Below are 20896 nucleotides of genomic sequence, written 5' to 3'. Positions count from 1 at the left end.
AGTTTCCCAGCATCACCTGTCAGTGTTGCCTGAGGATCCATAGCTGTAGAAACGTGTGCACACCAGCCATGAAGTTGGTGTGAGGAAACGCACATTTCCAGTCATTTCACTCTTCATGCATCTGAACTTTGCCGTGGAAAAGGGTGTACGCCACGTTTTCGTGCGTTCACACGCTTTGCACACGAGGCCCCTGGTGAGCTGTCGGCTCCAGATCTCTGCTGTGATGTGAGGAAGAAAATCAAACACATCAGGCCTCATCAACTCCATTTGTCCAAAAACCAGAGTTTTTTTAGGCAGACACTGTGGGGACCAGACTCTCAAATAACAACATATTCATTTAATTAGGAGTAATTAGCCTATTATTGTTTAGTATTTTCACTTTCTTACAAAATGAATAGCTGTATCAGTGTGAGCAGGCTGCTGGAAAACATGTCAAATCCATAATAATAACTAGACACTGAAGTAGAAAAAGCTCTCAGAGCTCAAGGAGCCAGTTCACTGAGGAGAGACGCTTCAAATGTGGAATTATGGAAACAGAAAGACTGACAGGAAGTTTGAATCCCCTTTGACCAGTGTTGACTCTGTTATGCAGCGCCCTGATTGGAGGAAAATGTTGAGTCCATGCTTGCATGAAGATGCAGCACAAGACTCTTTCCATTCCTAAAAGACAGGAAGTGGTTTGAGCTCCACCTGTCAGGCTGCTGCTCTTCAGAGACAAGCAGCCAATCAGACGCAGCTCTGTGAGGGAGGCCTGACAGAGAGCTGCTCTCCTCTTGTCTTATAGTTTATTTTTTATTCTTCATTCAGACTGAGGGACTGCAGCTTGACAAGGAGCTGCTGTGCTTCTCTGGCCTCGGCTCTAAAGTCCAACCCCCATCTGACAGAGCTGGACCTGAGTGACAACTGTCTGCAGGATTCAGGAGTGAAGCTGCTGTCTGCTCTGGTGGAGAGTCCACACTGCAGCCTGAAGACTCTCAGGTCAGTAGGGGGGTGGAGTCAGTCCTCTGAAGTCAGTAGAGGGGTGGAGTCAGTCCTCTGAGGTCAGTAGAGGGGTGGGGTCAGTCCTCTGAGGTCAGCAGAGGGGTGGAGTCGGTCCTCTGAGGTCAGTAGAGGGGTGGAGTCGGTCCTAGAGGGGTGGAGTCAGTCCTGTGAGGTCAGTAGAGGGGTGGAGTCAGTCCTCTGAGGTCAGTAGAGGGGTGGAGTCAGTCCTCTGAGGTCAGTAGAGGGGTGGAGTCAGTCCTCTGAGGTCAGCAGAGGGGTGGAGTCGGTCCTCTGAGGTCAGTAGAGGGGTGGAGTCGGTCCTAGAGGGGTGGAGTCAGTCCTGTGAGGTCAGTAGAGGGGTGGAGTCAGTCCTCTGAGGTCAGTAGAGGGGTGGGGTCAGTCCTCTGAGGTCAGCAGAGGGGTGGGGTCAGTCCTCTGAGGTCAGTAGAGGGGTGGAGTCAGTCCTCTGAGGTCAGCAGAGGGGTGGAGTCGGTCCTCTGAGGTCAGTAGAGGGGTGGAGTCGGTCCTAGAGGGGTGGAGTCAGTCCTGTGAGGTCAGTAGAGGGGTGGAGTCAGTCCTCTGAGGTCAGTAGAGAGGTGGAGTCAGTCCTAGAGGGGTGGAGTCAGTCCTCTGAGGTCAGTAGAGGGGTGGAGTCAGTCCTAGAGGGGTGGAGTCAGTTCTGTGAAGTCAGTAGAGGGGTGGAGTCAGTCCTCTGAGGTCAGTAGAGAGGTGGAGTCAGTCCTAGAGGGGTGGAGTCAGTCCTCTGAGGTCAGTAGAGGGGTGGAGTCAGTCCTCTCAGGTCAGTAGAGGGGTGGAGTCAGTCCTCTCAGGTCAGTAGAGGGGTGGAGTCAGTCCTAGAGGGGTGGAGTCAGTCCTCTGAGGTCAGTAGAGAGGTGGAGTCAGTCCTAGAGGGGTGGAGTCAGTCCTCTCAGGTCAGTAGAGGGGTGGAGTCAGTCCTCTCAGGTCAGTAGAGGGGTGGAGTCAGTCCTCTCAGGTCAGTAGAGGGGTGGAGTCAGTCCTCTGAGGTCAGTAGAGGGGTGGAGTCAGTCCTAGAGGGGTGGAGTCAGTCCTAGAGGGGTGGAGTCAGTCCTCTGAGGTCAGTAGAGGGGTGGAGTCAGTCCTCTGAGGTCAGTAGAGGGGTGGAGTCAGTCCTAGAGGGGTGGAGTCAGTCCTAGAGGGGTGGAGTCAGTCCTAGAGGGGTGGAGTCAGTGCAGGCAGCATTTCCTGGGAAATGTCCAAAGTGCTCAGTGGCCTCAGGACTGGACAGACAGACAGAGAGAGATCAGCCAATCAGAGCAGCCACAGTGTGTTGGGGTCATGTGACCTGCAGGTGATGATGATGATGATGATGATGATGACGATGACGATGAAGAGGATGATGGTTTTGTGTTCATCCCTACAGGCTGGAACATGTAGAAGACTGGATTCCAGCTGGCAGCCTGAGAGAATGTGAGTACTGAGACAGTATGAGCACACACACACACACACACACACACACACACACACACACACACACACACACTACTGTGTCCAATCAAAGCTACAATGACAAAAAAACAACTTTAAAATTACAGAGAAAATGAGTTTTCCTCTGTCGATTTATCTCATACATAAGCCTGGTATTTTTTTTCCTTTATTAGTGAAAGAAAGGTGAACAAGTCGAGTGCAGAGAGTGACAACATTAGAAAACAAATTAGAAAAGGAGAAGACAGGACTGAACAGATGTGGAAAGAAAGAAAGAACCAGACAGGAACTCAAACAAAACAACACAGAAAAGAAGAAGAAAAAAAATTAAGAAAGCAAATCAATTGTAGTTTACTTTTGGTGTGTGTGTGTGTGTGTGTGTGTGTAAGGGGGGGGTGTATGATGAGGGTGGGGGGCAGGCAGGTGGTAGAGAAAAAGAGAGGGAGATATAAGAGGAAAAAAAACTGAAGGAGAAAAAGGAGAAAAAAGGTTTCATTTGTTTAATTGTTGATATGTATTTGTTTTTCTCTGTTTTTCTCTGGTATTTTGGGTGGATATGAAATCTGCCTTACAAACTCAACAAAAAATGACCATTAAAAACAATAAACTAAACAAGCAAATCCTCTTTAAAAATGAATTCAAACCAAACTCAAACTGAAAACACAAAGTGTAAAATGACATTAAAAATAAAAACTAATGAAAAATGCAGAACTATAATAACCTTATGAGAGCCAAGAGAGTGTGAGTGAATGAGGCTTTCTGAGGTGTGTTGTGTGTCTTCTCCCCATCAGATGCCTGTGATCTCACACTGGATCCAAACACAGCGTACAGATACCTCCGTCTGTCTGAGGACAACAGGAAGGTGAAGAGGGTGAGCGAGGAGCAGCCGTATCCTGATCATCCAGACAGATTTGACTGGGAGCCTCAGGTTCTGTGTAGAGAAGGTCTGACTGGGCGATGTTACTGGGAGGTCCAGTGGAGAGGAGGGGTTTATATAGCAGTGACTTACAGAGGAATCACAAGAAGTGGTGATGACTCTGAGCTTGGAAACAATGAACAGTCCTGGAGTCTGGAGTGCTCTGATCACAGCTACTCTGCCAAACACAACAGGAAGTCCACTGACATCTCTGTCCGTCCCCGTGGATCTCACAGAGTAGCAGTGTATCTGGACTGCTCTGCTGGGACTCTGTCCTTCTACAGAGTCTCTTCTGACGGACTGAGACTCCTGCACACCTTCAGCTCCACCTTCACTGAGCCACTCCACCCTGGGTTTCATTTGTGGTATTCTGGTTCTATTGAGGTGGAGCTGCCAGTTTCTCAGAAACAAACTCTGACCTGAAAGTGTTGAGAACATGTTTGTCTGATTTGTGGTTTATAGTTGATTATTATTATTATTATTATTATTATTATTATTTTAATTTTATTGTATCAGGCATCTTGTTGGATAATTGTTAATTGATTGATTGGACAGGCGCGTAAATATAATACGTCATTATAACGTTTGTATATTCAAATCTTAATGTTGTGCAAAAGTGTCATTTAAACCTCCTCCTCCACTGATTGATTTTTTTTTTTTTTTGTATTTCTAGTCAATAAACACAGACGTTTAATTGCTTGATTGAGATCTTTATTTCCTACATCAACAGCAGTCAATCAAACAAATACAAAATAATAATAATCAATACTACATAAAGTTAAATAAGAAAACAAAGGTCCAAAATTAAAGTAAAATGAAGAAAAATGAAATAATATAAGATGCATCTATCATCACTGACATGCTCGAAAAGGAGTAGGAAGAAGTAAAAACTTATTGAATCCTACCCACTAATCTCTATTTCATTATAATGTCTATTTCATTCTCATCAGTCAGAAAATAATTTGTTCATCTGTAATTTCTGTGACTTGAGCCCCTCTCCTCTTGTGCCCCTCCCTTCACCTGTTGATCTCCAAGTCACATTAAGATGTTTAACGGTCTATACCTGATGTTTTACTTTCAACAGATTTGTATTTCATTTTGGACAGTGCACATTAATAAACACATGACTGTAAATGTGTCCGAGGCTTTTCTCACCTGCAGCCCCTGGCCAGGTGTTACACAGGTTTCCTAAAACTGAAGACGCTGGGTGTGTGTGTGTGGACATTATTAATAAAGTGCATTAATGCATGAATGCAGCAGAGCTAATGGGCGTGGAAGGTGCAGGAGTGAGCAGGGCCAGCAGGGGGAGCTGGACTGAGGACAGCAGGGAGACAGAGCCGGACTGCCGACCTTCAGACAGGAGCCACATCCATGCAGCAACACACACACACACACACACACACACACACACACACACACACCATCATCCACTCAAGAAAATAGCTTGAAGAAAATTGTTGTTTTTTCGTGTTTTTTTTGTTTTGTTTTGTTTTTTTAAAATATACTAGGCAAAAAAGTTCTGCACTGCTTTTTCAGTCTATAATTTCTCCCCTTTATTTATACCCAATAGTGTTGTATCTTATACTGTTGTAAAGCCTGATTCATTCTCTTTCCAGTGAGATACAACTTGTAAGGATCCTGCATTTCTGGAATGAGTGATACCGGTAATTGTGTGGGAAGCGAAAACACATTGAATGGGATTTTGCTCCCCTCAAAAAGTGGGGGAGGGGACATGTTTAGCCATGTTGGTCATACCAATCAATTGACAATCCTTACAACTTATTTCTCATTGAAAAGGGGACTAATCAGGCTTTCTAACGGTATAAAAGACAACACCAATCGGTATTGTTTAATGGGAGAAATGATCAACTGAAAAAATATTGGAGGGGATTTTCTAAAAAAAAAAAAAAAAAAAAAAAAGGTCGCTTCCCATACAATTACCGGTGTCACTCATTCCAGAAATGCAGGATCCTTGTATCTCATTGGAAAGAGGACAAATCAGGCTTTACAGCGGTATAGGATACAACACTATTGGGTATAAATAAAGGGAAGAAATTATAGACTGAAAAAGCGGTGCAGAACTTTTTTTTTGCCTAGTGTATAAAACCTTATGGAAAACTCATTGAAATGCAAACATCTCACACATGCACTCGACATAATGCTGTACGAAGAAAAAGGCATGTGAATTATAATAATAATAATAAAAAAATAATATTCTAATAAAAAACCTCATTGGATAAAAAAGTTAGTGAGTTGGTTAGTTAGTTATTCCTCTTTAAAGAGTTCACAGGACAGTTTGACAGTTTTATTACTGTTTGATTGTTTATAATTTTGATCATCTTCATATATTCTTTAAAGTCACTTAAAAAGAATGAAGCTGTGGTTGAGCGTTTTAATTCTGCATTTCTACATATATCGGTGATTTTTATCATATGGAATCCATAAGTTAACCATGAATGTTTGATTTATCTTTTTTATTTTATTTTACATTTTTATATTGAATTTTAACACTGTAATGTTTTAAATTATTTATGTATGTGTTATTATGTATAATTTTTTCTTTTATTTTATTCCAATGCCTTCAGCGCCCTCTAGCGGCAGCAGCTTTGCCCTGACGTCATACGCCCGCGACAAACACACGCTGGCAAATGTGACACTCGTCGGGCTGTATCTGCACCCGGGTCTCAGGGTTTGTTTTTCGGGCAAAATGTCAGTTTTTCACGACGAAATCGAGATCGAGGACTTCGAGTACGACGAGGACACCGAGACGTTTTACTTCCCGTGTCCCTGCGGCGACAGGTTCGCCATCACCAAGGTGAGAAAGAGACGGTGAGCACAGTTAGCTGCCATTTAGTGGAGGATAAACCTGCTTAAACCCATTAAACTGCCTCTTTTAACAACACAATACTACAGATCTACTAATTAAGGTGATGTAGGTGATTATTAGACTAAATGTCGTTCTATTTAGCATAATAAATAAGCCCCATCCGCTCTTTAATGCCCTAGACGAACGTCGCACTAAAAAAAAAAAAATGTCATATTTACATCTTGGTGTTTTCGGCAAGATTACACACATGTCAAGATATTAATTAACCATTTATGATTATTTAAAGTCTTCTGGTACATTCGGCGCCTATGTTATTCCTTTAATGGCACTTTATTTCAAGAAAATGTGGGTTAAGTGCTCGTCATCCGGCGGACTTGACTCGTTGAAGAGGAACACATTAGTCGTTTTTTATATAAAAATAAATGCAGGGTGGTGTATTGCATGTATGCCGAATTAAAGAGTAAACCCCGATGTTTCATAAAAGCATTGAGTAAAGTTTTAAGAGCTTTGCGTCTTTTCCAAATAGCAGGGACGCTTTAACAAAATCACTTTTTTTGAATGAAGTCTGGCGTCACGTGTTCAAAGCTCAAGTAGTGATGTAATATGGAGGAATCACAGAGTTAATGCCATCCCGAGGGCACGGATGGATTAACTCACCTTTGTGGTTGCGGTCCTAATGAGGAAAACTGATTTTTAATTTAATATATTTAATAGATTTTTTTTATTGTTTTATTTTGCTCTGTTACATCACGGTTGTGCAGCATTATCTGGCTGGCATAATTCATTCAGACATGGCTTCCTCCTGTTGCTGATTGTGGACAAAAGTGTTTGTGTAATGACTTGCAGTTTGTCTCAGATAGTTAAAGTTATATGAGCTTTATGGTTAAAACTTGTATGACACAGGTTTCCTTACTTTTCTGTGTTTCTTATTATAAAATTTAACACTGGAGGATTTTTATTGCTCCTAATTCTACTATACAAGTGACTTTAAGCTCTTATATGGGCTCTTGTAAGTTATGATGGGTATCACACTTTTCTTCCCTTCATATTTTTCTCATATTTTCATGTAATTAGTGAGTAACGTGTTGCTGTGTGGTTGTGCTGTTGGTGCAGGAGGACCTGGAGAATGGAGAGGAAGTGGCCACCTGCCCCAGCTGCTCCCTGATTGTTAAAGTCATCTACGATAAGGTCAGTGAGCGCATCCCCTGCCCTCAGGTGCAGCACATTTATTCAAAAACACGATTATTCATATCCAGAAATATGCCGGGATTGAGTTCACCAGGCAGCGCTGCCAGAAAAATGTGAATAAAATTTAATCCTGCAAAAAAGAAGTGAATTTTAAAATGTTGATGTGATCCCAGGTGCATGAAACGTGAGCAGGCTCATTTGATTTCTTTAAAAAAAAAAAAAAAAAAAAAGGGAAAAGACAGGCACTGAGCAAGTGAACAAGTAAGGACTCAAAAGTTAAAATGACCCAAAAATAAATAAATAAATAAATGAATAAATGGAAATGATCAGAAATTAAGCAACCAAAAAAGTCATGAAAATTTGAAAAAAAAAAAGCATTTATATGCGAGGTGCCATATAAAATAAAGCGCATACATAATGCATATACTTTACACATAATGCACATAGTTCTTTACAAATTTGTAAGACGCACATTTTTATTTTTCTTATTTCTTTTTCTGTTTCTTACAATTTAGTTCTGGAGAATCTGAGCGACTGCAGCTGACCCAGTTTCTCCACAGCAATCAGCAAAATATTTCTGATACTAAAAATTGAGAAAAAGCAGTAACAGCAGGCAGAGAGTCGTAAGACAATAATATAAGGAATTATGTCTTTTTTTAAAAAAAAAAAAAAAAAAAAAAAAAAAAAGATTTTGAATTGGTCCGAGTTTGCGCTGCCGTCTGACTGACGCTCTGTGTGTCTGCAGGACGAGTTCATGTGCGGGGAAACGATCGAGGCGCCGCCGGCCGAGAGCAAACTGGAGCTGGCTCAGTCGTGACGGAGACTTCACCGGAGCCCCTCCCCCCGGCGTCTCCGCGGCGCCGCCTCCAGAGAGAGTTCACCTTTCCAGACGTTGCCTCACGCGGGCGGACGAGCGGTTCACCCGGGACGCGCCGCCCTGCAGCGAGCCGTAGATTTTATTACTAACCTGCAGAGGAGGAGCACGGAAACCCTGAGCTGAAGTTAAAGCATGAAAATCACATGAAAGCAGAGACACACTCACTCTGCAGAGTCTTTCAGGGCTGGGACGATCTGCTTATCTCCTGAGCCGATACTGTCACGATACTCTGCCTGATTTGATTTGTACTATTGCAAATCATGATTTATTGCGATTCTAGTCCTTAGACAGATCGGGTGCAAAATTTAAGCATTTTTGACCATATGAGAATGAGTAAAAATGGTCAGAAATCCCCTAAACATCCCACATTAGGACACCAAGACCTTCATGCTTTGATTTGGTGACTTTTGCAGATTTCTGTCAGAATTGCATTTTTCAGTGATTGGATTTCGGGCGTTCCCTTGTGGAAATGTGTCAGAAGCCCGCCTTTACTGCCAGTCTACCTGGAAAACCAGACCTCCTCCAAACGGTCTCGCTCTCTAGTCTGTGTCTGTAAAGTTTCATGAGGCTGCGATTATCCCAGAGGTCACTAGAGGTCATTTGACATGGTGACCTCGCTGAAAACAGTCATGCTCGTTTTTTCCTTTCGCCAAAACTGAGCCGGGCTTTGCAGTGATATTTAGCCGGCCTGTCGACAACCGAGCGTGACATGCCTTAGATCTGTTCCTTCCTTAGTTCGTCTGCTTTCAAACGAGACCAAGATCTTTACTCCAAATTGATTTAAAAAAAAATCAGTTTGAACCTCTGATCCTCTGCTGTGCACCTGAGACTTCTGCTCTTGACAGCGTGGTTTCCTCCGAGAACACTGTGCGCACAACATCTGTAAATAGCTCTAAATTATAGTATTTTAAATTATATTTTATCTCTTTTTTTGTGAACACTTGTGCTTATTTTATGGTGGAAAAAGATTAACAATAATAAAACACACTGAGCAAAATGCTGCCCTTGTTTGCTGGAGTTGTAATTGCAGGGTTTGACCTGTAGAGGGCGCAGTGGGCCAGCAGGACGCTGCACACTGGAGGGAAAGAGAGGGATTTCTATTAATAATGGATTAGTTTGGTTGAAAGATGGTATTTTTTTTTTCACATGCAAATGCAATCAGTGGACATTTTCCTCCATTTCCTGTTGACAATCAATTTTCCTGATTTTTATTTATTTATTTTTCTTTTCTTTTCTTTTTTTTTTCTTTTTTTTTTTTTAAAGTGTACCATCATGATTGGATAACAGAAAATCATAATTTTGTGTTTCCTCTGCACTTCATATGCAATAATTCCGGTTTTGTCCCTTTTAAGTCACTGTTTGGATCAAACTTCATATTGCAAATTGAGGCTCTAGTGCTTAATTTTTTTTTTCTAATTATAATTATTATAAGTTTTACTCTTCAGTAATGATAAATTCCACATTTTCTCTCTCCTGGTTTTGTGGTTTCAGATTGTGTTTGCCTGTGATCGTGAGTCATGCAAAAGACAAATACCTTTTTTTTTTTCTTTCTCCTGTGTTTAATTGAAAAACAGACTTTATTTTTTTTTTCTGCATTGAGTCACTGAGTTTTTTGGAAAGGAAGTGGCTTGTTCGCCATGTGAGACGACGACTGATTCACAAACATATGAGGAGACTGGAAACACACTGCAGCTGTGTTTGGGGAGGGAGAGGGGTACACACACACACTCACACACACACAATCTGGGGACACACCAGACTCTGTTGGTGACAGCTGAGACTGTAATGTCGCTTATTATTTTGAAAAAAGTTAAATTTCCGAGCTGTTCTAAGTTGTAATGTGTTTGAAACCCAGGAGCCTGTGGGTGGGGCGCACTTTATTTTGAAAGGTTTAACTTCAACCTCTGAACAAAATCCATTTTTTCTTTTTAATTTTTTAATGTGGAATTTTGTCATTTTGCCTTTCTTGGGCGGGGAGAATAATTTTCTTCATTCTTCATGTTTTCGTCTTTTTCTTTTCTTTCTCAGCTCATTTCCAGGCCATTTTCCTGTCAACATGAGCATCATGAGCCAAAATGATCCAGAAATGAATCAAAAGTTACAAGAAAATGAGCCAAAATTTGCAGAAAAGAGAGGAAAGCACATGAGATTAAGCAACCACAAAAAGTATTGAAAATTTAAAATAAAATAAAATAAAATAAAATAAAATAAAATGACCTGAAAATCACCCATAATATTAATAATAATAATAATAATAATAATAACAATAACAATAATAATACTAAAGAAAGAACCCTGGAAAATCATTTTAAATACATAATTATAATAATTATAATTTTCTGGACATTTCTAATTTTTTTTTTTTTTGTCTTTTTTTGGATAATTTTCTTCTTTGTTACTTTACTTTTCATTTATTTCCTTTTTAAGGTAATTTCCAGGTAATTTTCTTGTAAATTTGCATAAATTCTTGCAAAATTCTGGGGTCTTTTCTTGCTAAATCCCTCATGGCCGTTTTTCCCCCCTCTGTGTCTGAGAGAAACGGCCGTGTGGCTTCAGTTTGACTTCTGGGACTTTCTGGACAGGAACTTCCCGCTGAACTCCAAACCTTCAAGGAGTTTTTTCTTCTGTTTTGCACCGTCGAGAACGTCACTCGAGGTTCCTCTTCTGCTGCGAGGGAACGTTCCTGAAGTCAGAGCTGAAAAAAAAAGTCCAGTCCTTTTGTTTTGAATCCTCCTCTAGTTTGTGTCTGTAAAGTTTTATGAGGCTGAGATCATCCTCGAGGTCACTAGGTCATTTTATACAGTGAGGTCAAGCTACTATGGGGGCTGACATCATCATCATCATCATCATCATCATCATCATCATCATCATCATCATCATCAAATGTGGCTCACTGAATCCACAAGAGTCTCAGCTTTCCAGTCAAAGCCAAGTGATGCTCTTGATGATCTTTCAGACCAGCGGATGATCTTGAAAAGTCTTTATTCGGACCGAAAAGTCAGATTGTTTTAGCCGAAACTCTTTCATCAGGCTTACGTGACAAAAGAAAAACAAACAAAAGTATCTTAAAGTCCCTATGAAATGACCTCACGTGACCTCAGAGCAGCTCAGACAGTGACATCATCCTGCACTGGTGGCTGTCAATTAAAATTTAAATCGATAAAACCTTCAGAAATCTTTAAGCATCCTCTCTCATCCACCTCGTCCCTTCAAAATAAAAGTGTGTTTCTCTTCCAAACTGGTTTGCACTTGGGAGTGACCGTGTCCCACTCAAACTTCCTGTTTCAACAGGAAATACATAATTCATAATTCATGTTGCACCTTTAAAACAGAGTTTACAACGTGCTTTAATACAACTACTACAGCGACTACTGCCACTACTACTATTACTACTAATAATGATGATAATAATGATAATGATCAGAAAGCAAAATAACAGAAAGCCAAACAAGAGGGAAACACGAAGATTAGAATTAAAAACAGGAAAACAAGAAATCGAAAACAGAGAGGGAAACAGAAGGATGCTGAAAAATAAAGATGGAAACAGAGATAAAAGAAAAAGTCAGTAGAAAAAAAATAGAAAAAAATAATATAAATAAATAAAAGTTTAATTAATACTTCAACTACAAGAATAAAAGCAATAATAATAAAAAGCAAGAAATAAATACAATGAAATAACTGAAAATCTGACACATTAGCACTGTCAGGCTTGTATTTTTCATATTTCCAGTTAATTGTGTATTAATATTAGATATTATATTAGATAAAGATATTAATATTAGATTATATTCAGTCTGCTGCTCTGAAAATGTCTATTTTGTGTGTGCATATTTCAGACGCTTTGATAATTCTTTAATTCTTTTGTGAACAATTTCTTATTAGTTTGCTCTTAAACAGTAAAATTTGCAGCCACATAAAATCTGTATTTACACTGTTAATGTGTGTGTGTGTGTGTGTGTGTGTGTGTGTGTGTGTGTGTGTGTCAGTCTTCTGGATATTCATCATATCCAGCATGAATACATTAGAGCTTCAGTGCAGAACACACACTCACACTCACACACACACTCACACACACATAAATACACGATTCAAACACTTAAAGGGACAGGGGAAGTGTGTGAGTGAGTGTATGAGTGTATGAATGTGTATGAGTGTGTGTGTGTGTGTGTGTGTGTGTGTGTTATGAATGCAAATTGTAAATTGTGCCTCTGCCTGTGCTGTCAGTGAGTGACAGTGCTTCACATTTGAATTCGAAAGTAAGTGTGTGTGTGTGTGTGTGTGTGTGAGAGAGAGAGAGAGAAAGAGAGGGAGTAACACGTGGTGTGTGTGTGTGTGTTTTCTGTTGGAGAGGGTGTGTTTTAAACTGAAAATGGGAATTTTAGCCCATGTGTGTGTGCGAGTAACACATGGTTTGTGTGCCTCTCTCTCTCTCTCTCTCTCTCTGTGTGTGTGTGTGTGTGTGTGTGTGTGTGTGTGGCTGTGACGTCACCGCCCATGGCAGCGATCTGGCTCTGAGGAGGAAGAGGAGGAGGAGGAGGAGGAGGAGGAGACGGATCCAGCAGCGAGTTGCAGCTGCACGGGGCCTTTTTTTCCCGTGGAGAGAAAATCAAACAAAAACATCGGCACGGTTTTTAAAAATCACGTCCGGAGGAGCGGAGGGATTACCGGGCCGGCTGTCAAACTTCACCGCCCAGCTCCTGGCCGGCTCCCTGCGCGCTTCACCCGGGGAAACCACCGAGGTAAGGGTCCGGGGCTCCGGCACGGCGGAGCGCAAAGTTGGGGCTTGATTTGGCAGGACGGAGGCGCAGTTGGAGAGGGGGGACGAGCGGACGCACCGGGGCGGAGGTGTGTGAATGTGCGGGGCTGCAAACCGGGGAGAGGAGGCTCAGTTAGCAGGCAGCAGGAGGAGGAGGAGGAGGAGGAGACGCGGATCACTTGTTCCTGTAGCGGCTGGGAGTCCGCGTACATGCGGCTCCTGCGCCCCTTTGTGTCCACAGCGCCACACAAAAGCCACGGGAAGTGTAGCCAGGACGGGTCGGTGCGCAAAAAACGTGCAAATACCAGCACATCCCGCACCTCCTTCCCCCTTTTCCTCTCCTCCTCCCGGGTTCTGTTTGCGCTTTTAATTGCATGAGAAATGTGAAATGTGTGCGGTCGGGGTGTGCAGGCAGGGGGTGCGCTGGCAAAATCCAAGTGTGACCTCCAGTCGGTGATGAGGCAGTGTAAACACACACACACACACACATAGAGAAGCATCACTTTGTGTTTTTAACCATGCACAACTTAAAGCAGCCTTTGTCTTCCACGTAAAGGTCAGAAATAGGATGTTTGCGCCGCGGTTTGTGGGGTTTACATGTGAAGGTGTGCAGGTGTGAAGGCTGGCTTCCTCTGCACTGCCAGGCTGCCTACAGGTTATTTACTCCAAAATGCATGCATATCACACACAGCCCTGATACTCCTGCAGGGACCTGTGGTGTATCTGCTCAACTCCAAAATGACTTCTTTATAGAGCCTTTATGCTACTTTACAGTATTTTAATCTCCTATGATATCTCTATAATAACCATAGGGAGGTCTGTGCTTGTGTATTGTGCTTTATGGCATTTTTCTCTCTCTATGATAGTCCTGTGGTGATTTTTTTTAACGTGTCAGTGCTAAAAATAATAATAATAATAATAATGATACAGGGACCTATAGTGTATCTGCAATACTCGAAAATTACTTTATAGAGCCTTTATGGTAGGCTACTTGATAGTGTTTTTATCTCCTGTACTCTCTCTATGATATTCCTATAGTTAATTTAATGTGTCACTGCTGGAAGAAAGACACAACAAGGACCTGTGGTGTATCTGCAAAACTCAAAAATGGCTTCTTTATAGTGCCTTTATGGTACTTAATAGTATTTTAATCTCACATGAAATCTATAATAACACTATAGGGAGGTTTAGTGTGTCTGTACTGCTCAATACTGAGGTTACTGTGCTTTATTGCATTTTTATCTCTATAATATTCATGTAGTGATTTTTTATTAATGTGCCAGTGCTGGAAAAAATACATTATAGGGACTTGTAGTGTACCTGCAACACTCAAAAATGACTTTACAGTGGCCTTGTGGTACTTTATAGTATTTTTTCTCCTATGATATTTGTATAATATCCCTGCAGAGAGGTGAAGTGTGGCTGTGCTGCTCAATGCTGAGCTTATAGTGACATATTGTACTCTGTGGTATATTTATATCCTGTAATATCACTCTGATATTCCTGTAATGAAGTTTATGTTTCAGTGGTGGGAAAAAAATACCCATGAAAAAAACATTTCAGGGACCTGCGGTGTGTCTGCAAAAGTCAGAAATGACTTTGTTATAGAGCCTTTATGGTACTTTATGGTATTTTTATCTTCTATGATATCTATAATATCCCTGCAGGGAGGTATAGTGTGGCTTATTGTGCTTTATGGCAGTTTTATCTCACTATGATATTCCTGTGGTGGGTTTTAATGTGTCAGTGCTGCTCAATACTGTATCTGCAATACTCAAAACTGACTTTACAGAGCCTTTATGGTACTTTATAGTATTTTTTATCTCCTGTGCTCTCACTATGACATTCCTGTAATTATTTTTAATGTGTGAGTGCTGGGAAAAAATACATAACAAGGACCTGTGGTGTATTTAAAAAAACTCAAAATGACTTCTTTATAGAGCCTTTGTGGTACTTAATAGTATTTTAATCTCCTATGATATCTCTTTAATAACCCTAAAGGGAGGTATATTGTGTCTATACTGCTCAATACTGAGATTAGTGTGCTTTATGGCATTTTTATCTCTCTGTGTTATTCCTATGGGGCTTTTTTAATGTGTCAGTGCTGAAAAAAACAAGAACAAAAACAAAAACAACATAATAGGGACCTGTAGTGTACCTGCAACACTCAAAAATTATTTTTTAGTGGCCTTGTGATACTTAATAGTGTTTTTATCTCCTATGATATTTATATAATATCCCTGCAGAGAGTTGTAGTGTGGCTGATTGTGCTTTATGGCATTTTTTATCTCTCTATGATGTTCCTGTGGTGATTTTTTTAATGTGTCATTGCTGAGTTTACATTGATCTTATTGTGCTTGATGCTGTTTGTTCTGAAAAACCCATGACGGCTTATCGTGTGTCTCAAAAATGACCTTATCTGATATATATATGTATATTTTTGGTATTTTTTATCTCCTGTGGTGTTACTGCAGGATATCCTGTGGATTTTTTTTTTCTTTTTTTGAATCGGCAGTTGCTGCATGATATTTTCCAGTGACATGTGATAAGTACGGTTGCAGCAAATGGAAATTGAATTGTCACAGCATTGCTTGAGCATTTCTTTTGGTGTGTGTGTGTATTCTGCAGCTGCCTTAGACTCATGACTCCTCTCAGCTTTGAATTCAACAAAGTTCTTCTGTTCCCTCGTCAATATCCAAAATCCCCCTCCCTCCTCCTCCTCCTCCTCCTCCTCCCTAAATGTCTTGTTATTAGGTGAGAGCTCCACAACGGCTCCGGAAGCTTTGCTGCAGCAAAAGCAAACAGATGAATTTTAATTATTCCAATTTCCCAGTAATCTGCACTGGTATTCCTTGGTGCTTTCCAGCTCACTGGAATTGACTTGCATTTTGCATTTGTGACATTTAGCCACAAACAATTATCCAAGCATTTTCCGCCTAAAATCCTCCCGTCAGCGTGTCAAAATCACACGAGCCTAACCTTTTTTTTTTAAAGACGTGTTTTGTTAGCACAGGTCTTCAGATGACTCACAAGCTGAATAATAACTCTTAGTGTAGCCTACTTTCTTTTTTAATGCCAGCAGTCATGTTGCAAGAGGAGGCACAACAGTTTGCAAAGGGTAGGTTTCTCATTTTAGAACAAAAGCTGTGTGATTTTTTTGCTTTTGGTTCGTTGGAGGCGGCAGTGGTGTTGCTCTTATTCAGGTGATGGGTTGGACTGTGATTGCATAATATTAGATAACAGCAATCAGGCTGATAGGATAGTTGCTCTGTGTAAAAGGAGATGGGCACGCTGGCAGCCTTAATTCCAATCCACTCATTTTGCAAAGAGAAACCATCATTATGCATGCAGCTGCAGCAAAATATTGCCGTGTTTTCATGTTCTTGTGAGTCGCCGAGGCATTCGAGGACCCAGGTAGAGGTCAGAGGTCAGACTCTGGAGGTTTAAGCCCAGGCTGTGCCGTCTGAAATGCATTCAACGCCGCCCTGCTGCCAGATCCGTCAAGCTTGGCACTGATGCCGCCTCTTTACTGCCACTGCTCAACTGGAGTCGTAAACTTTTACTGTCGACCGGCGGAACAGATCCACTTCATTACTTTTAATTAATAGTGTGGACACAGACCGTTCGTTTGGTGTCACTGAGAAAAAAGAAAAAAGATTGACTGAATGATTTCACCTCCTTTATCCACATTTTGAGTGAGCTGACGTCCCTTTGTGGCTTGGTTTAGATCATATCGTCGCATGATTATTGTTGTAATCTCCAAATCGAGGTCGTCACACTTTGTAGCAGCCAGATTGGTGGTGAACTCAAAGCAAAACCTGACCTGTGGTGGAGTGTGTGTGTTGTGTAGCTCCTTGAGTGTGATGTGAGTCCACATGGTGGTCAAATCTCCTCATTAGTTGCTAATCCAAAATAGAGGATTTGTATCTCTCCATTCACTTCCATGCAAAAACAGCTTCCAAAATAAAACACTCTCAGCACAGAAACAACACCAACAAACTGGATTTTGACAATATAACAAACAACAAGTCCTGGGTCCCATTTTTTAAGGAAATTAAATGACTCTTTTCATGTTAGTTTCCCAGCAGAGTTAGAAAGTAGATCCGGCAGGTGTTGTATAGAGGAAACGTCCACATAGTAACCTTACGCCAGGAAGAAACAACCTGATAATAGTTTTACAAATAACTGTAATTACACAAAAAACAAATGGAAACCGGGACTTGTTGGTGTTTAATAATGACAATTTATAAAACAAGTCCCAGTACCCATTTGTTTTTTAAGTGATTTTATTTATTTGCAAATGTTGTTTCTTCTCAGTGCAAGGTTATTTTGCCGAAGTTTCCTGCTATCAGACAGAAAAATAAGAAGAAAAAAGATGTTTCATTTCCTTAAAAAATGGGAACCGGGACTTGCTGTTTTTTATGTTGTCATAATCTCTTGTGTTGGTGTTGGTTTCTGTGCTAAAAGTGTTGTTTTTTTTGGGATCTGTTTCGTTGTGGACGTAAATGGAGAGAGCGAAGGCGAGCACCAAGCAGCTAATGAGGTTTTTGACTCCCTTCATTCCCCGGTTAATGGACAAGCCAATGCTTTTTTTTCAATTTGAATCAATTCTGCCTACAGGGACAGGTGAAGCAGCGACAACAGCTTACAGCACATGATTGACAGCGGACTATCTTTTCCATATCGGCCCGATATCCCGCTCCAGTATCGGTGTATTCCGCCGTTAAACCGGAGAAACCCCGCTGGTGCTCACATGCTATTTTCAGCTGTCTGATGGAGAGGGTAATTGAAATGTAGTGAGTCATGCATTAGTTATGTACCACATGGGTGGCGCAAATTGCTCAGCCATTTGGTTCGCCTCAGCGTTCAGATGCTGCCGCCGCCCGGCTCGCCTGGAAGTCACATAAACTCATCGTTTACAACAAAAGCATCGTTACTGGAAACCCGTGAAACAGCAGTTTATTAGAGCTCGCTCACCACTCAGGCCTGGGTCTGATACGTCATTATGGCTCACCAAAACCCAACTGTGTGATTAATATTTAGCAGAAAAATGTTGTTCGCCTCGGGCTGCAACACATCCACACATTACGCCGCTGCACAGACATATTCACTCTGGAAATCAGTGGAGAGCAGAGATACACAAACGAGAAGGACGTGCAGCTTTTATTTTTACACTCAAGTGTCTTGTTGAAGGACATGAAAGTATGAGGATGAGCTAATCCGCTGTGATGATGTAATCTGAGGTAATCGTGGGAAAATAATCCACTACCTGACATCTGAGAGCTGTTGGAGGGTGAGTGTCCGAGGAGGCGTGTTTTTACCTCCGTCACGCCACACACAGAGAGGAGCAGCGTTTTTTCTCACCCTGCTCTCTGAAGAGGACTCTCTCTCGCCCGACTGGAAGTCTTTTAAACGAAAGCCAGCATGGCATAAATGTCTTAAAGCTGCCTTAAGCAATATTACGTGCCTTTGCAATGTGAGAGTCCTCACTGTGGGTCTTATTTCCACTGTACAGGTTATATCCAGCCTGTTGTTGACTGGTTTGAGCTTTAGAAACGTCTGTATTGGCCTGAATCAGATCCTCCTCTTCCCCTCCTCGCCTCTTCAGCTCAAAATTACAATTATAATTCACATTTGACAGACACTTTTATCCAAAGTGACAAAGCTCTGGTTCTGGTCCAGAGGTCAGAGGAGGATGTACAGAATGGAGGCTTCATTCAAAGTGTCTCTGAAATGTTCATTCAAAGCAGCGCCACCTTGCAGCTGAAGGCCTGCAGCTCCCCCACTTCAATTCAGAACATGCGGGCCTACCCATCTGTCTCTGCCAGAGGGTTGGGCTAATCCAAAATTGTGAAAACAAGGGGGGTGTTCTGAAGACAGACTGTTACCTGTGAAACGGTGTTCTGAAAACACCCCCATCAGCACTTAGTGCTTTACTCCTGATAAAATTAACACGGCAAATAATCGACCAATCAGATTTTGGTCGTCCGAGAACGTACTGACCAATAAATTGACCAGTTGACTAGCAGACTGCAGCACTAGTAATTTTGATTTACATCAGATGTCAACTCTCGGTCTGAAAGTTAAAGGTGACAAGCAAATAACCTGGAAATTAGCCAAGAAAAAGTAAGGAAAAAGATGTGAAAACTGGAAGAAAATAAAACGAAATTATTCGAAAATTGTCAGAAAATGGGAAAATGACCAGAAAACCATAGTATTATATTATTATAAGTATATATTGGAAATTATGTTCCAGGAGAAAATATTTTTATTCTTTGGCTATTTTTTTAATGCTCAGGACTTTTTTGGTTGCTTAGTTTAAGGTCATGTCCATGTTTGCTTTACTTTTTTTGGCAATTTTTTTTGGGGGTCATTTCTTGTTAAGATGCTCATGCCTTTTTTTCCCACATTTTTGAAAGAAATCAAATGAATGTGCTCCGGTTTTAAAGGGTTAATGTGTCGGTGTGGAAGAGTCGACTCCAGGAAGCAGGAATCGGCTCCAGAAATTTGGGAGTCTCGTCAAACCGAGCCGCTTCACATACACACACACACACACACACACACACACACGGTAGCCGTTGGATGCCAGAGGGACTCATCCGATCGGATCGTCCGGCTGCCGTGCCTCGCTGTGTAAATTATAGCAGTTATAAATTATAGAGCAGGATTATGGCGTGTGTGTAAAAATAGGGGAATCGTTCCTCCCGTGACGCTCTCCGTTTGCAGCGACACAAAACAGAGACGTGCAGCTTGTGGCAACCTGAGCGCAGATGCAGCTTTTATTTCAGGCCATGACAAATGTAGCCGTTAAATATTAAAGCGCTGCCTTGATGGGAAGTGGAGGGAGGAGAGTCTGACAGGAAGTGGTGGCTGAGTGGAGGGCGGAGCCGCGAGGCAGAACGCATTTTATTTTTCTAAAAACAAAATCTGCATGTGGTGACATCGGTTGGCTTGATTCCAGTTTGACAGAAGATGTTTATCCCCTTGAAATGCAGGCTTTTATTCTGAAATTTTTTGGGGATTTTTTGGGGTAATTTTCCTGTTTTTTTTTTTTTTTTTTTTTATAAAGACGTAAGGAAAATTGCCCTAAAATTACAGAAGAAATCCCCTCAAAATCCAGTTTTAATATTAATTTAAATTTAAATTTAAATTTTAAATCCAGTTTTAATTTTTAATAATTTTAAAATTAATTTTAATGCAACACTTAAAATCATCTGGTAATGTCTTAAATGATAGTCTTGTTTTATTTTTTTATTATTTTATTTTAATTTATTATTTTTTTTTTGCTAATGAAGATGCACCAAGATGAAATCCCTCCAACTCACCATCTGATTCTGAAACCACAAACTGATTGAACGGACAAAAAGGAAGTCCGTTTCTGGTGGAATTACCCTTTAGCTGTAGCGCCCACTGATTTAATGTGGTGGACTGTTGTAACCGCTCAGGGAAACCAAACTGAAACCACGACGGAAACTTTTCAGAAAAACTTTGAACCCCCGCCGCCCTGCTGCTCCCCCACACCTTCCTCTGCTCCTCGCTCGGCCGCTCAGCCGCTCCTCTCGTCTTCTGCAGAAGAATCTCCTCCTCGATTTTCAGGAAGTTTTTGTTTTGGGAGCCGTGACTCCTCTCCTGCTGCTGGCGATCTAGGATTTTTATTTGTTTTATTTTTCTTTCTTTTTTAATTCATTTTTTATTTATTCAGTCATTTTATTTTATTTTTTTTTTATTTAAATTTTTATTTTTCTATTAATTTTTTTTTTTTTTACTTTTTTTTTTTCAAAAAAATGTGGTAAGTTTCTTTGACTTTTTTGTTATAATTTTTCTGGCAAATTTTCTAGTGTTTTTTTTTTTCAGTAATTTTGTTGCAATTTCATGGCGATTTTCTTT

General features: G+C 41.1%; 3 protein-coding genes across 3 annotated transcripts in view; all 3 read left to right on the top strand.

Annotated features, from left to right (window-relative positions):
- Nucleotides 1-4490, top strand: part of LOC115369704 (NLR family CARD domain-containing protein 3-like) — a 32179-nt gene extending 27689 nt beyond the window's left edge. The window contains exons 9-10 of the mRNA XM_030066377.1: nucleotides 2388-2430; nucleotides 3237-4490. Of these exons, the coding sequence (XP_029922237.1) occupies nucleotides 2388-2430; nucleotides 3237-3784 (591 nt within the window). The 3' untranslated portion in view covers nucleotides 3785-4490. The remainder of the gene's footprint in view (nucleotides 1-2387; nucleotides 2431-3236) is intronic.
- Nucleotides 4491-5966: 1476 nt separating this feature from the next.
- On the top strand, nucleotides 5967-9044 carry dph3 (diphthamide biosynthesis 3). The gene is made up of 3 exons (XM_030070480.1): nucleotides 5967-6176; nucleotides 7302-7376; nucleotides 8122-9044. Exons 1-3 carry the CDS (start codon nucleotides 6069-6071, stop codon nucleotides 8191-8193), a joined length of 255 nt encoding a protein of 84 aa, XP_029926340.1. The 5' UTR covers nucleotides 5967-6068; the 3' UTR covers nucleotides 8194-9044.
- Nucleotides 9045-12798: 3754 nt separating this feature from the next.
- Nucleotides 12799-20896, top strand: part of LOC115372500 (cytoplasmic protein NCK2-like) — a 74156-nt gene continuing 66058 nt past the window's right edge. Inside the window, exon 1 of the mRNA XM_030070467.1 lies at nucleotides 12799-12992. The gene's annotated coding sequence lies outside the window, so the exon portion shown is untranslated. The remainder of the gene's footprint in view (nucleotides 12993-20896) is intronic.

This window comes from Myripristis murdjan, chromosome 2 (assembly GCF_902150065.1).
Source record: "Myripristis murdjan chromosome 2, fMyrMur1.1, whole genome shotgun sequence".
NCBI lineage: Eukaryota > Metazoa > Chordata > Actinopteri > Holocentriformes > Holocentridae > Myripristis > Myripristis murdjan.
Note: the sequence above shows the minus strand (reverse complement) of the source record. Positions and strands in the feature narration are given on the sequence as shown.

What these genes read in the sequence shown, in the direction of transcription:
- dph3 (XM_030070480.1), top strand. Translation starts at nt 6,069, where the DNA reads ATGTCAGTTTTTCACGACGAAATCGAGATCGAGGACTTCGAGTACGAC. An exon ending in ACAGGTTCGCCATCACCAAG is followed by an intron (nt 6,177 to 7,301) that starts GTGAGAAAGAGA and finishes CTGTTGGTGCAG; the next exon opens with GAGGACCTGGAGAATGGAGA. An exon ending in TTAAAGTCATCTACGATAAG is followed by an intron (nt 7,377 to 8,121) that starts GTCAGTGAGCGC and finishes GTGTGTCTGCAG; the next exon opens with GACGAGTTCATGTGCGGGGA.